Source organism: Eubalaena glacialis, chromosome 11 (genome assembly GCF_028564815.1).
Source record: "Eubalaena glacialis isolate mEubGla1 chromosome 11, mEubGla1.1.hap2.+ XY, whole genome shotgun sequence".
NCBI classification, from domain to species: Eukaryota; Metazoa; Chordata; class Mammalia; order Artiodactyla; family Balaenidae; genus Eubalaena; species Eubalaena glacialis.
The window spans coordinates 37,174,410-37,190,173 of NC_083726.1; the positions used below are offsets into that span (position 1 = coordinate 37,174,410).

The 15,764-nt window shown below is 37.6% G+C and overlaps 1 protein-coding gene across 2 annotated transcripts in view; it reads right to left on the bottom strand.

The window, feature by feature from the left end:
- Positions 1-15,764, bottom strand: part of TMTC2 (transmembrane O-mannosyltransferase targeting cadherins 2) — a 409,124-nt gene that overhangs the window by 190,554 nt on the left and 202,806 nt on the right. For both annotated transcript variants that reach the window (XM_061205503.1, XM_061205504.1), the window contains exon 3: positions 13,429-14,257. In XM_061205503.1, coding sequence (XP_061061486.1) covers positions 13,429-14,257 — 829 coding nt within the window. The remainder of the gene's footprint in view (positions 1-13,428; positions 14,258-15,764) is intronic.

The window sequence follows — 15,764 nt, forward strand, 5'->3', positions numbered from 1 at the left end:
TGACCCTATTTATACAAAAGACATACCAATTCAGTAAAGACTCATCAGAAATTCCTCACATCTGGCTGATCTCTTAGCCTATGAGGCTGTTCAACCAGTACCATAGGTTGACTGTAAATTCTACACAGTAGTTGAGTTGCTTCTGATTTCATATAAGGAACATAAGAGACCCAAAGAATCTCTTAGAGTTTGTCTCTGACATATTTGGTATCATTTGAGTCTGGCTCAGCTCTAAAAGATGAACAACCTTTAGAAAAGGCAAGAGTTCAGGAATTCTAAACAACTCCAGGGGGAAAACAGAGAAGTGATTTTTTTTTTTTTTTTTTTTTAGTTCTCTCTTTTGTTCCTTTACAATCCAATCTCATAACCTACTTTATCTCACAGTGAATCCTGTCATCATTTGGATGGGTCCCTGCCATTGGATGGGTCCCTGCCATCGAATGGCCCCAGGTTAGTTTCCTATTATGTGTCGCTAAAAGGAAATTTGATGTGGAAACATAAACCAAAATATCCCAAACCCAAGGTTTTAGTTCTAGTTCTGTTAACAATTAGATCTGGGTACACTGAAGTAAATTACTGGACTCTCCTATTTCTTATTAGCAGTAGTAAGTAAACATGTAATATGGGCCAAACCCTGGGCTAGGGTGCTACACACACTCTGTCCCACACAGTGGTATTGCTATACTCACTATACAGATCAGCCACTTGACACTCTAAGGACGATGATAACAGCTATTCATGGTCTGGGTTAGGATTAGGACCCCGATCTACCTTACTGCAAAATCTGCCCTACTTACCATGCCTTTTCTCCCTAAGCATTCTACCTCTCTTTTAGTTTCTCATCTGTAAAACAGGGGTAACAATGCTTGCCCAAGTTAAACTCCAGCATCACTGAGATAATTAAATAAGAAAATAGAACTCTGCAAAGTACATTACTATGGAAAAGGAATAATATGTCATTAATAGATCATCATCCATAAAAAGCATAACCAGTTAGATACACACTTTAACAGTATATCTCCCGTATTCAGAATCTATGGTCATGCTATTGAGGATTTCATTGCCAAGCAAATCCAGGCCAAGAAAAACAAATCTCAGAGCAACATTAAATACTCTCAAAGCCAGTTTTAAGAAGAGAAAAATAATAAAAATCAAAGATTACATTTTCTTTTAAAAAAATCAGTTCCTAAGATAAACATGCAGTATATCTCAAACATCCATCAGGACACCATGTTATACGCTATATTACATTAATATATTCAATATATTAATTTTTTTAAATTTATTTTTTGGCTGCGTTGGGTCTTCATTGCTGCTCACGGGCTTTCTCTAGTTATGGCGAGCGGGGGCTACTCTTTGTTGCGGTGTGCGGGCTTCTCACTGCGGTGGCTTCTCTTGTTGCAGAGCACAGGCTCTAGGCGCACGGGCTTCAGTAGTTGCAGCACGCAGGCTCAGTAGTTGTGGCACACAGGCTTAGTTGCTCCTCGGCATGTGGGATCTTCCCAGACCAGGGATCGAACCCGTGTCCCCTGCATTGGCAGGCAGATTCTTTTTTTTTTTTTAATACCAGCAAAGCAAAAGCAAGTTTATTTGGGAGCAGAAAAGAACTGCAATTCGAGACACGCAACTATAGCAAACCACATGCGAGTCCAGCAAAGAAAGGAGAGGAAACTTTTTGTTGAGGAGAAGGGAAAGTTGGGAGGGGCTGTTATAAACAAAAAGTCCACTATAGCAGGGGTCCCCAACCCCCGGGCCACGGACTGGTACTGGTCCGTGTGGCAGGCAAATTCTTAACCACTGCGCCACCAGGGAAGTCCAATATATTAATTTTTGACAGTCACTCTTAACTCAGCACCTAGTGCTGAACATGGAAAAAGTCGAGTTAATAACTAGAAAAAACAGCATTTTAAAAAGTGAAAAATGACCAGTAAAAACAAATATCAAGAATAAAATATTTATGTGAGTAGAAAAATATTTACTTAGGAATGCTAATGAGAAGAAAAATTAGTTATTAAATAACTACATATCTAAAAATATCTATTACCTTTCTATATGCACAAATCTTGGGCAACTATTATTTTAATGTATTTTCTTCTGCACTTTCAGCTAACTACAAACAACAGAAAAAAAGAGGGAGGTTAATTTTCTTTGCCTTTTTTGCTGCTACAGGACAAATAGATAAGGGTTCTTCAAAGGCTGTGCAGCCAGTACTTGTATGAGGCATTTTTGCATCACTTGAGAAACAATATTGAAACAAAGGATGATGTTATTCATTTAACAGCCTTAAACGTACAACTCAGAAAGCCTACTTCCAAGCAGCGAAAGGAAGCTAGTAAATAGAGGGGTAAAATAAATAGGAAGAACCAGAAGGGTGAATGCACTAAAATGGCATTCTCACATCAGTTGAGCACTATGAGAAAGAGGAGGGCTGGCCCATTTTCCTGAAGCTCTAATCTTAACTGGACCGGATCCCAACAGGGAATTTTCAGAGGCCATAAAAGGCTCTTTTACACCAAACACATCTACTGGATACATATTAGTGTTTAATAAATATTACCAACTAGAAATTATGACTAGATATGTGGTTTTAGAGGCATAAACCCCTATATTCCATCCAGGAGTCCTAAGTGGTGTTGACGTTCAGAGGATTTACATTTTACGTTGATTAAAACCCACAGAGAAGCTGTATTTCCCTATGAAATCATCAGGATTGGGGTTAGGATATACTTCTTTAAGTCTGAACTTTTAACTTAAAAACCTCAAAAGTAAATATCTACTCCAGGCTCAATTTGGACATGAGCTGGGAACCAACAGCCATGATCAAAGCAAGGCAGGCCTCTGATCAAAGTACCACTTAAGACTCTTGGTTCTAGAATCGCACCACAGAGCCCAAAGGTACGGCAGGCACAGAAAGAACTTTAGTGACTGTATCACCTGCCCGAAAAAACTTTCTCAAAATCATTGTCCTAAACTGTAAAAGCAAAAGAGATTTTTTAAATCTTGTGCCACTGCTTCCTAATAATAGAATTGCAAGAGCAAAAGTAATTTCAAATAGTGATTGGAGATAAGAAAAACGCACAGCACATGGATTTGTACAATATCATTAATTAATATGCTCATGTTTTCTTTATGTAAACCCAGAAACTTATCTCTACTTGAAAATTGTTTTCAACACTCACATGAATATGGACAACAGCATTCAGTTTTAACCACTAGAGTGAACACGACTTGAAGCTGTCCTTGGGAAATATTCAGATAATATGAAAACAGACTAAGTAAAGAAATGAGGTATTCTATACCAGTTTTGCAAACCACCAAAGCTTATTTGTAAAACTCAAAAAGAATAAGCCAACTGATAAAGTAAAACCAGATATTATCTCAACATATCTCAGACCTCCTGGTCCTTCCTGGTAGTCTCGTGATATATAATTTGAGAAATTTACTCTCTTTTCCCAAGGAAAGAAAAGAGAGGAAGAGAAGAAAGAAAGTTTATCGCATTTCTTTATTATACAAACTCCCAGTTGTAATATGCAGAGCCCCAAACATTATAAGACTGTAAGTTTCCTCTGCCATCCAGGGAAAGAGCTGAAAAAAAAGTTCGTTGACACCTCAGTTATCTGTTCTTGTCAAAATTTGACTCAGCTATTGTATTGCATATCTAATCCAGTTCCTTCTTTCTAAACTCCCAATTCCTAGAGAGAAAGTTCTCCTAATTAAAATGTATGCCTACACTACTCCCAAAAAAGATGTTAATGTTGATATTTTAATATAATACCCCATGGTGTTTTACATAGAGAAACTGAATTATGCTGTTTAAGGTGACTGAATAAATGTTCAGAGTGGCAGCTAACATCATGGGGATTTAGACTCCTAAATACAAGACACAACAAAGCCCCTAATAGAGTCCAGCCCTCGAGCAAGGTTTTTTGTTTGTTTGTTTGTGCTTGTTTCTCTCTACTATTTAATCAAGTTGGATTGTAGTGTCTTACTTGGTAAATAATATTATCATTTTTAAACCATATCTTTTAGTGTTTGGTCCTTATTTTTTAGTAAGCACATACATGTTTCCACTAGATCCCTCTGGATAGTAATATTTCTATTTTTAAATTAGAAATAAATTTAACACTAAACTAAAAACTAAAACTAAACGGAGGAGAGATTTCTAATTTAACACCCATATGCATAAAAATAGGGCTCACACTTTGTTTCTCCCATAGAGTTATATATAAACAGTCTTCTACATCCAAGTCTTTTTCAACAATTATACAACTTGGATCATCTCCGATTTTTCCATAATCCCTTGAGACTTAACTGGAATTTTCTTTTACTTCCACCATCACCAGTAATAGGTGTGCACGTGTAATAAGGGTAAAACTAAAAAACATGTGTTTGTCTTCTTGAAAATCTGCTATATCTGTGACATTATCTGCAAGTTTATATTACAGCAGAAAACAAATATACATTACCCTTCTGTGTTTTATAAGGGTCAAATACCTGTAATTTAATTTTGCTTAAGACAGTGCTCTAATACACTTTTTAGCTTACTTAGGCAATTTGGTTCTCTTTTGTTGAAGGAGAATTTAAAATTTCAAAAATATCTTCTATGTCATAAACAAACAACTCTATTCTCAAACTCTAACTTCTAACGTAGCTAACCCATTCCTTAATAGATGCTAGATTGAAGAATATTTCTTAGGTGTTTCTCTTTCCGACAGTACAGTGAAACTCGATGTTCAGAGATTGCCTCCTAGTACAGAACACATGCTAGACAGAAATTACAAATATTTGTTAATGAATGCATTAATTGACGGGAAAGTAAGGGGAATCCCTAAGCCTAGAAACTGCTTGAAAGCAGGAATCCAGAAGGTTAAACGGTTCTGAAGATGGTATTCACCTTGCGTATATCTGTGAAACTAAGAGGAACAGGGCTTGGGGTTTAGTTGGCTTCAAAAGGGAGGTCAGATTGGACTCAGACCCCCTGAAGGGAAGTGCCAATCTCACTCAGGGACATGGGTGAAAAACAAATTTAGAAGAATATAAATTTGATAAAACATTATAAGTAATTTTTGGGCTTATTCCAGGAATGCAAAGTAGGTTCAACATTAGAAAATCTATTAATATAAATCATTAACATAAATAGATTGAGTGGAGAAAATCACTATCATTATCAACATTAATTCCTAAAAAGAAATTTTAGACTAGAAATAAGAGGAAAACTGTACTGATAAAAGCTGTCTACTGAAAAACCTATAAAATACACATAATTAATGGTGAAATATTTAAAACATTCTTTCTTAAACAAGAATAAGACAAAAATCCTGCTGTCATCACTTTTGTTTGAGATTGTAATGGGGGTTCTAGCATAAAATAAGAGAACACAAATGAAAGAAACAAAACTGTGAAATAAGAAGAGGTATGGGGGAGGTCATCAACTGTTCTGGTAATAGCTTTCTCTTAATCTGCAAAATGCATGTTTTAGTAGTATCCTTTAAGTGGTTCAAATATGAGGTATGTGTATATATTTCTCAATGAATGAAATATTTCATATATGTTTAATAAAAGAAAAGCAAAGAAATGTTAGAGCATTTTAAGAATCAAATACAAAACTAATATGGAAATCAGAATAAAGTAACTTTATACGTATTTTAATTATATGTGAGTTTCAGTTCCTTTGAAATATAACCACTGGTAAATATATTCAATCTAAGGCAACACTAATTTTAGGTTTGAGGGTTTTCAAAAACCCAAAAAGATTCTAAAAGTTCTGTTACGGATAATCCCAAAGAAACAGCAGTATGTCACCTACTTCACTGGTAATACACCGTAGGACCATTTTCACTGAGTCTGTTGTGGTCTGTTTTTTTTGTTTGTTTGTTTTCTTCTTCCCTACACAACTGTACTTGGAGCCATTAGAGCTGGAACCAAAGAAAAGATTTATGTGTTACTCTATTCTTAGAGGCAAGGAAACCACATGCTTTTGAACTACTGTGACTTACTCTATCTCAACTGAGAAATGACCGTAGTTGATTTCCTCAAGAATCAAATGTTTAAAAGGGGCCTTAAAAATTTAGCAGATTTACTTGTTTAAATTCTTTGGTTGAGCCAATGAGACATTTTCATTTTACTCTTGTCAGTCCCATTATTTTATATTTCTTTTTTCTACTCAGAAGAGACTAATTGAGAAGAAACACAATTTCTTTACCCTCTGGAAACCTGATTCCACTTTGCATTGTTTTTCTCTCAATCAGCCTTTTAGGGGGCTTTTTGCTAGCTATCTCCTACCATATCTGTTAAAAATTAAAATCTGTATTTTACAACTTTTTAACTCAGGCCAGCCAATCTGATAAGATATTATACTGGTTTTCCTTCCTGACTTAACTGCTTCATGTTATTTTTCATAAAAATCTGTACCTCTTTTGAAAATTTTTCATCTTACTTCAGAAGTAACATGACAAATTAGCTAAGAAATATAATAAAATTTATTACACAATCTCAAAGCTAGCTGGTTAATTGCAATTTACCATAGTTAAAGAAGACAGTCAATTAGAGGTAATCAAAAACTTAGACCATAAAATCCACACAGAATTAGTCAAGTTTCACATGACTTAGAGGTTTAGATTTCACTTAAATTATGAATTGTTTCCTTCATAAAATGATATTCCTTCCACATACTTGTTTCTTGAAATCTGCAACCATGTGAAGTTGAAATTGAAGTGTCAATTTTACAGAAATCCAGGAAAAAAGAAAAACTGTCAAATGTTGCATGGCTGAAACAACTATTTAGTTTCTGTTTTTCTATATCTAAATGGGCAATATTTGTCATTTGCATAAGGAGGCGTCGAATACAGGATGTGTGAGTAAATCACCCTTAGAGTTTCAAATACGTGCATCATTATATACACATCTTTTATATCTATCATTTCACATATTTACATTAGAAAAAGGCATTAAAATAAATGTTTTCTTGTTAAATTTTCCTTGGATGAACCCTGCTTCATTGTTCCTAATTATTTTAAGAAATTGTTTCCAAACAATTAAAAAGCATAGTCATATGTTCTCTAAAGCAAATTGATATATAGAGTTAATAAACCAACCATTCTAAAGAGCTGATTTGATTTTTAATCTATAACTTGAAAAAATGTAAATGCCTTTTAGCACACCAGCTATGCTGCCTATTTTATGTATATGTGCCTACTGATCTGTTTATCTATAATAACTTTGTTAGTCTCTGCTTATGACCTTAATCACTAAGGAAGTCAGTGAGTAGATGGTTTTAGGGAAGACTGGTGAAGAGTTAGAGATGTGGACAAATCACCCAGGTGGAGAAGTCCCACATAGATAGGAAGTCACGGGGAAGGTAACTTAGAAATTCAATGACACATATATTGACCCCGTACTATAATCCAGGTAGTGGTCTAGATTCTATACAGAAAGGAAAATGAAGGCAGTCTTTGGACAGAACCTTGCAGAAAGAATCAGTTTTGGGAGGAGGCAAAACCATACAAGAGACAGCTGTGGAAAATGAGAGACAGTCAAAATTGTGTAGTGGCACTGAAAGCCAGAGAGCAGAAATCAGTGGTGCCAAATTCTGTAACAGCCAAAGACACACAGGGATTTAGATAAGGCCAGAGGCCCAGAAGGAAAGTGATCATACATTTAACCTCCTTGTAATGAATTAAGAAATGCTTGTTTCAAGCAAATGCTAATCAATACAGTTTATAAAAAACGGTGCTTTAAACACACGCTTCAAAAAAAAAAACCTTTTAAATATTATGTGGCTTGCTCATTAAAGCAGTCATCAAAGAAAATTTCCTTTTTCCTAAGCACAAAAATGCAAAGAGTTATTGTGAAATCAGCAAACTGTGGTAATCAACTATGTCTAGTATTTTCCTGACATTATCAACCACATAATGAGATAGAACTTGTGGTTTACATAGTCCAAATCAGCTATCATTTCTCCACTATCCAGATTTAAACCATAAATTAGCAACACAGTCACTATGACAGGCTCTACCCATCATCATTTGCATCCAATCAGTTAATGACTGGCAGCTGTCTGCAGGACCAATTACTGAAGGCAGCAGCTTTCATGTATAATGCTTCATGAGGCTTAAAATCATATTCTGTTAAAGTACACGGAAGACTGAAGTACTCCAAAATTTGCAAAGGCTTTCAAAGGAGGGAAAGAAAAACTAACTCAATGAAATAACTGTCATCTCAGACAACCTTACATAAGACTGGCTTTAAAGAGTTTCTAATCTTTGGCTAGGCTCAAATAACATCACAGACTTAGAAAAATCTACCTTAAGGAAGATTACTACCAGTCTCATAATTGCTAAAGAAGTCACTGTAGCCAGAACTATATTTATTAGCATGTTATAAACAGAAAAAATCAGGAACCTGGATTTTAAAAGTTTTGCCTTGTATCAAAATGGAAGCGTATGTCACAGAAGGCACTCGTGGAGTCCAAAACTTAACTCCACTCCCAATTCTATCCCTCTTATTATGGAGCATGCCTCAGTACCTGGTATATCAACAGCATATTTTACACTTTCACTTCCTTTAATGCATGTACATTTTATCTCTCAACAGGTTCTCTAAACTCTTTAAGGAGAAGGATTATGACTAAGGTTTATTCGTCAGTGTATTCATTACTGAATGCCCTCTCTCTACCAGGCACTGTCCTAGTCGCTACATATATAGCATTAAAAAAAATGCGAAACTCCCTGCCTTCTTGTGTCGTGCATTTTAATGGACACTGACAATGCATTCAAACAATAAACACAGAAACATGGAAAATATAGTATGTCAAATGGTCCTAAGTGTTATGGGAAAAACAAAGTATGGAAAGAGGATAGGGAATGCTAGACAAGGCAGAAGCAGAGGGGTAGTTGCAATTTTTCAGAAGGTAGACAGTTTTACATAAAGCACCTTACTGATAATGCAACACTGGACTGGAGACCTAGAGGAGGTGAGGGAGATAGAGGTGAGACTCTCCTGGGAAACACATTCCAAGAAGAAGCAATGACAAGTGCCAAAGCCCTGAGGCATGGGCTTATCTGGAATAGAGAAGGCACATCAAAGGGGGCCAGTAGGGCTGGAGTGAAGCAAGTTGAAGGCAAGGCTGGGAGATGTATAGTGTCAAGTCTCTGATTGTGTGCTTTGACTTTGGGAGAAATGGGTGCCAGTAGAGGACTGGGGGCAGTGAACACCATACTCTGGTTTATGTTTCAAAGGAATCATTAGGGCTGCTGATGACGGGTGGATGCTAAGGATGGAAAAATGGAAGCAGGAGTTCAGCTCAGACATGTAAAAAGCTTGGAACTCATCACTCCCATTCTTACAACAAGAATACACTAAAGGAACTGCAAAACCAATGGCCTTTCTTGGGGACTTCCCTGGTGGCGCAGTGGTTAAGAATCCGCCTGCCAATGCAGGGGACACGGGTTTGATCCCCGGTCCGGGAAGATTACACATGCCGCGGAGCAACTAAACCTGTGTGCCACAACTACTGAACCCATGTGCCACAACTACTGAAGCCTGCACGCCTAGAGCCTGTGCTCCGCAACAAGAGAAGCCACCGCAATGAGAAGCCCATGCACCACAACGAAGAGTAGCCCCCGCTCGCCGCAACTAGAGAAACCCTGTGTGCAACAACAAAGACACAACACAGCCAAAAAATAAATAAATAAAATAAAAATTAAAAAAAAAAAAAGAATACGCTAAAGGAACTGCAAAACCAACGGCTTTTCTTGGAACCATCAGTGAATTGAGGTCACTGGGCAAACCATCACCAGGAAATCTGGAGAGACTGGAAAATCCAGTCATGCAGAGATGAGATTACCTGGAGCAGAAACTGATAGGAACAAGTAACTGGCGATTTTGAGAGGAGTTGCTGGAAGAGCTTCAGTAAGAGGGAGAAACTCCTGGAGGCCACGGTCTTAGGGGCCTCTACTCTTTTGTGGGTTTTACCTCCAGGGACCCCCCGTTCTCACATTGAAGAGCCAAGAAACAGGCCTTCCTGGCTCTACAAGAGGAGGAGAAATACGAATTTTATGAAATAAGCCCTGATCATCCTTCATAGCAAAGGTCTACTCTCCAGGGGAGTGGCCTTACCCAGAGCTGTGGGGGACAGTCCTCCCTATCACCCCCATCCGCTCTGGCCTTCCTGTCCCAACTAGGAGACACAGGGAAAGCCAAGACACTCTCACAAAGGTTACAGCCCAGAGGCACTAGGATTTTTTTTTTTTTTTTTTTAAACATCTTTATTGAAGTATAATTGCTTTACAATGGTGTGTTAGCTTCTGCTTTATAACAAAGTGAATCAGTTATACATATACCTACTAGAGAATGGACTTGAGGATATGGGGAGGGGGAGGGGTGAGTTGTGACAGGGTGAGAGAGTGTCATGGACATATATACACTACCAAATGTAAAATAGATAGCTAGTGGGAGGCACTAGGATTTAATCACCAAATAGGAGGACACTTCTCTCCTCCTACATTTAACCAACACACTTACAGGGCTCCATTATAAAAATGGTGAATTTACAGCGGAAAGAGATGCAAAATACAGACTCCGACTTCTTGGGGTGGGGAAGCCCAAAAACAACAGGGGAGGCAAGAACAAGGACACCAGGGAAATACAATGCCTCTGGCACCTATAGCTACAGCAAACATTAAACCCAAGCCCAACTCAGAGCCAGATTAACATTAAAACTCACATTAAGCCTATTTACCTAAGTTCCTATTACCTGATACATCATGTCCGACTTTCACAAAAGCATGCTAAAAGGCAAGAAGATAGAAGCAAGGAGATTACTTTAGAGGCTTTTAGTAATAATCTGATGAAAGATGATGGTGACTTTGGCCATGATGTTAGCAGTGGAGGTGGTAAAATGTGGTCAAGTTCTGGATGTACTTTTGAAGACAGTGCAGAGAGGATTAGCTGATGAAATGGAGGTAGGGTGCAAAAGAAAAAGAGGAGGTATGGATGACTCCTAAGTGTTGGTCAGAGCTTTTGAGAAAATGGAGTTGCCACCAACTGAGATGGTAAATGCTGTAAGTAAAGCAGCTGGCTGGGGCACAGGTTGGGGAGGGGGCATTATTCAGGAATTCAATTTCTGATGTCTCAAAAGATTTATACTATTGGTCGGCTGTGTACTCATTTAACTAATAAAATTTGGAGTACCTAAATACTATAGCACTTCTTAAATACTAAGGAGACATGGAAATATATCAGAAACCAAAGACATGCTTAATAATTGTTTTACTGAGTGAATGGATGAATGAAGAAATGATCAGTCATCTTAACCATGTCACCAAAATAACTTCAGCAAAATCGGAATCATAAGTGTCAGCAGTACAGTAGCTAATGCTGGAAAATATCTAAGAGTTTACAAAATGCTTTCGCTTACTCTGGGACAGAGACTGCTACTTACACTAACATCTCAGTATCTGCCCTCCCCTTCTTCAAGAGTAATAAAATTTGGCTGGGTGCTTAGCTTCCCAAAATAAAGATAACATTTCTCAGCCTTCCTTGTAGCTAGGTGTGGCCAATAGTCTGGGAGCAAGCATGGTGTGGCAATTTCTGTGATGTGCCCTTAAAGAGAATGGGAACACCCACCATTTGCCCTTTCTCTCCCTCTTCCTGTTAGCTGAAGTGCTGATGTGATGCTGAGGCATCTTGGACCACTTGGACAGGGTGACACTACTGAGATGGCAAGGGAACAAAAGCAAAGGAGCACGGATCCAGAAAACCCATGGCGCCATCTTATCAGCACTGGACTACACAGGCTTAGATTGTTACATGAAAGAATAAAGTTTCTATCTTATTTAAGCCACTGTTATCTTGGCTCTTTGTTACAGTAGCTTAACCTGAAACTTAACCAATACATTTAACAAATCCTTAGAACAACCCTGTGATGAAATTAATATGCTGGGGTTTTTCTTTTAATTCCTTACCGTGTATCTCTTTCAAACAGCAGGAAAATAAACTAGCAACATAGCCTTGTTTTATATATTTACATGTACCAGTGAAGAAAAACTAGCTGGAAAGCATTCTGTGAGAACTGACTGCAACAATTTTTACAGCAAGATTGGGGTTCAGGCATTCAATAAACTGTGCAGCACTCACTACTTAAAACGCCACATGGTAAAGATTTTTCCAAGAGAATTGAGAAATTCTATGCTCTGTATTAGCTCAATTTTAATGTTTCTACTCCCATTAAAATCTCTGCAATCTATTTAGCATTATAAGTACCAACAATTAGTCCCTTGGCTGAAAGAAATGAATAGTGGTTCACTGAACTCTTGACTTACTTGGTAATCGATAGGGATGCCAGAGTTGTTTCTGGGGCATCTAGATCTTTGGATATATATATCCTGATACATATCAGCAGGCCATTCCATTCATTAGGAACAGTTTCACACATTCAGTATTTGAATAACTGGTACAGAAATGTGTTGGAAAAAGTGGGAAAAGCCCAGTTCAAATGCTATGCAAGCAACCATAATTTAAAGGATAAAACACTAAAAAATGCCGTATGAAGAACAAGACTCTTTGGCACTATTTACTATGGTATATTTCTACACTTAAAATGTACACTTATTTTCATTCAACTGCTCTCTAGCTTCTCTCATCATTCACTGCCTAAACCAGAGAGATCACTGAATTAACAGCTTTTGACTATTCATTTATGCTTTAAAGGCTACTTTCTACTCAAGCAATAGATTCTGAGATTTACTAAAATAATTTTTTAAATCAAAAGCAGTAATGAAAAATATGCTCCATTTTCTCCTTGTATAGTGAAAAGTTTATTTCCTTAAGTGACTTAAGGACTTTCAAATAAGAATATGCGAACTGCTTGGCAATACCCAGATTACTTAGTCTCTGCAAAGCTAAGGGTGACTCACACTTGCACGCACAAACACTGACACCTATAGACACCATGTCAAGGTTCAGAGGTGGCCTTACCTCCAAATCTTTTAAAGATATCAGTGTAAGCCTCGTGGTATTTCCTCAGGCGGTGCTTGGAAAACAGAAGAGCTAAACTATACTTACGTGGGATAACCTGACTTTCATTGCATGATGAAAAGAGATGATGTCCGTATCAGTATTTTAGAATGTGGAAACCAAGCCTTTTTTAAAATTCTTACGATAGTCAGTATTTTTACACAATAGGAGCTCCAATTCCTCTGGACAAGTATAGTCAGAAACATAGGAAAACACTTCCCTGTTCCAAATATGGAATGCTGGATATTTCTAAAATAATGGTACTGCTCCCTCGCTTAAAAAAAACAAAAATTATAAGTATTGAGTAAAAGAACCTCTTCTTCCTTTATACTGTGTGTTTTAAGGCAAGAAGCAAAGATATAAAAAGGTAGAAAAAGTAAACCGTCCAGGCAAAAGCATAAAATAAAATATTACCTTTAGCTGGGTTTACTTTTATCCCTGACCTATACAGCATTTCCTCATTCTGCCAGTCTCCGTTCCTGATCGCCGTCTTGAGTCCGTAGAAAACAATTAACGTAGCTGTAGCATAAAAAATCAAGCTCTTGAGAAACCGCTTTTGGACTTTGACATAAAGGGCTCTCGCACCCACTGTAATGAGGAGGCAGAAGCCCATACTAGGGATATACAATACTCGCTCTGCAATTACAAAGCCAACATAGAAAAACAGGTTCGTGGCAGGAACGAAGGGTATTATTAACAAAGATAAAGACAAAACAACAATGTTCTCTGTAGAAGGAAGCCGTGTTCTCTGTGACACATTATTTTTAATGCCATTTTCTACTTTGGATGGAAAGCTGGGCTTAATCTCTGAGTTCCGGTACTCCACCTCTGAATGGCAGCTATGTCCATTTGCATTCTGCTTGCCATTTGTTACAAATTTCCCGTTGCATTCTCCTTCTACGCTTGGGCTCTTCAAACCATAGTAAGCAAGGAGGAGGAGTCCAGTATAGAAGGCCACAGTGTGTAGGTTTCTCCAATCACAAATTGTTTTGAGCAGAGGCACGGCATCCATTGACCAATCAAAACTGAGGGTATCTGGGCAGAGCAACAGCCAAAGGTTCTTGGTTGGCAAGTAGAAGAAGGTGAGTGTCCGAGCCAGGAGGCTATCCGAATCAGCAGCTGGGTTGTCAGAGTTGGAAAAGCTTGGTGGTTTGTTTCCCATCCAGTATAAACGGGCACCCAAAAGGGAAGTTCCCCAGAAAGTTAACAAACTAATGCTGAGAAAAAGAGACAAGTTCTTCCTCTGAAACCAAAAGAGAGGGGGGAAAAAAATTAAGATCATCATCAAGACAACATAGGAATACAACACTTAGAGATGAAAAATACTTTAAATGGGCAACTAAAAACAGAGCATTAGGTTTCAAATACGTGACTTCGTTTCCATCTCCTTTAAACATGCTTACAGATACTGTAAGCTTAAAAAAAATAGACTATGGAATTCTACTCTGCATATAACTTCTGATGAGTATCTTTTCTTCTTGTTCCTCTCTAAATACCAATAACCAAAGCTTCAATTTCTTGACCTCTATAAAACGGGTTGAATATATTTCCCTCTCGAAACTGGTATCAGGTCAAAATCAGACTACAAAGTGGAAGTACTTAGCACTGTATATGGGATATAGTAGACATCTAATAAATGTCTTCTTTCATTTTATAGTTTAGATTCTGGAGAAAACAAAGAGCAGACGTGCCAAAAAATATGGAGTATGACAGGATCCTGCATGGCTCAATTGCATTTAGCTACAGGTATCCCCGCTTTTCAAAAGTTCACTTTATGCCACCTTGCTTTTACAAGAGACCTAAATTAGCACCTATTTTCATTAACAACAACAAACATGCAAAGAGGATTTTCACTTTTACAAAAAAGGTGAAAAGTGAAAATAGGTTCAGCATTTGTTTTTGCAGGGAGCCATCTACAGAGGCGGTGCGTACCCCAGTGAGTGGCACCGCCAAGCTCCTTCCCCAGGAGCTATACTCAGCATCAGGCTGCCATAGCTTTAAACTGTTTCTGTGAGCATTTGCACTTTATCTTGATTTATCTGGTACATCCGTTAGCAAGATGTGCCCTCAGGTAATAGCTTATTTGCTTTAAGCCATTTTGGCTTGCAAAAGGTTTCACGGGAACAATCTACTTTCGGATAGTAAAAACCATGGTATGTCTATGCCAGTCCCCATTTAATAGTCTTGAATCTCCTTGCAGAATTTATAAACTGGGTTATCATCTGCTACCCTGTGCTCTCAGTGACATCAGTGACAATAAACATCTAATAAGACTCCTCGTGAATCCTAAAATTTTCATGTCGATGATAATTTTTAAAAATAAAATGAATTTAATAATGGACTTATTTCAAGAGAAAGACAGAAAATTGTGAGAGGAAGGCCAAAGGGCATCCCTGTTAATGAGAAATTTCTGGCAAACTCTTTCAACCTGAATAAGAATTTAGTGACCTCAAATAATTTAAGTCCTGAAGAAGCAGTGGGGAAGGGGGAAGGATGGACACCATATCCCAACTTTAATGATCCACTGCTAATGCGATCTCTTACTGCACACATTCTGGCACTATATAAAACTATCTTCCTCAAAGACATTCAGAAATGTGCTTGGAACCATGCAAAGAATATGCCAAATATTTAGTTTAAAAAACAATCTATAAAAGGCAACAAAAGCAAAAATAAACAAGTGGGACTCCATCAAACCAAAAAGATTCTGCACAGCAAAGGAAACCATCAAACAAAATAAAAAGGCCACC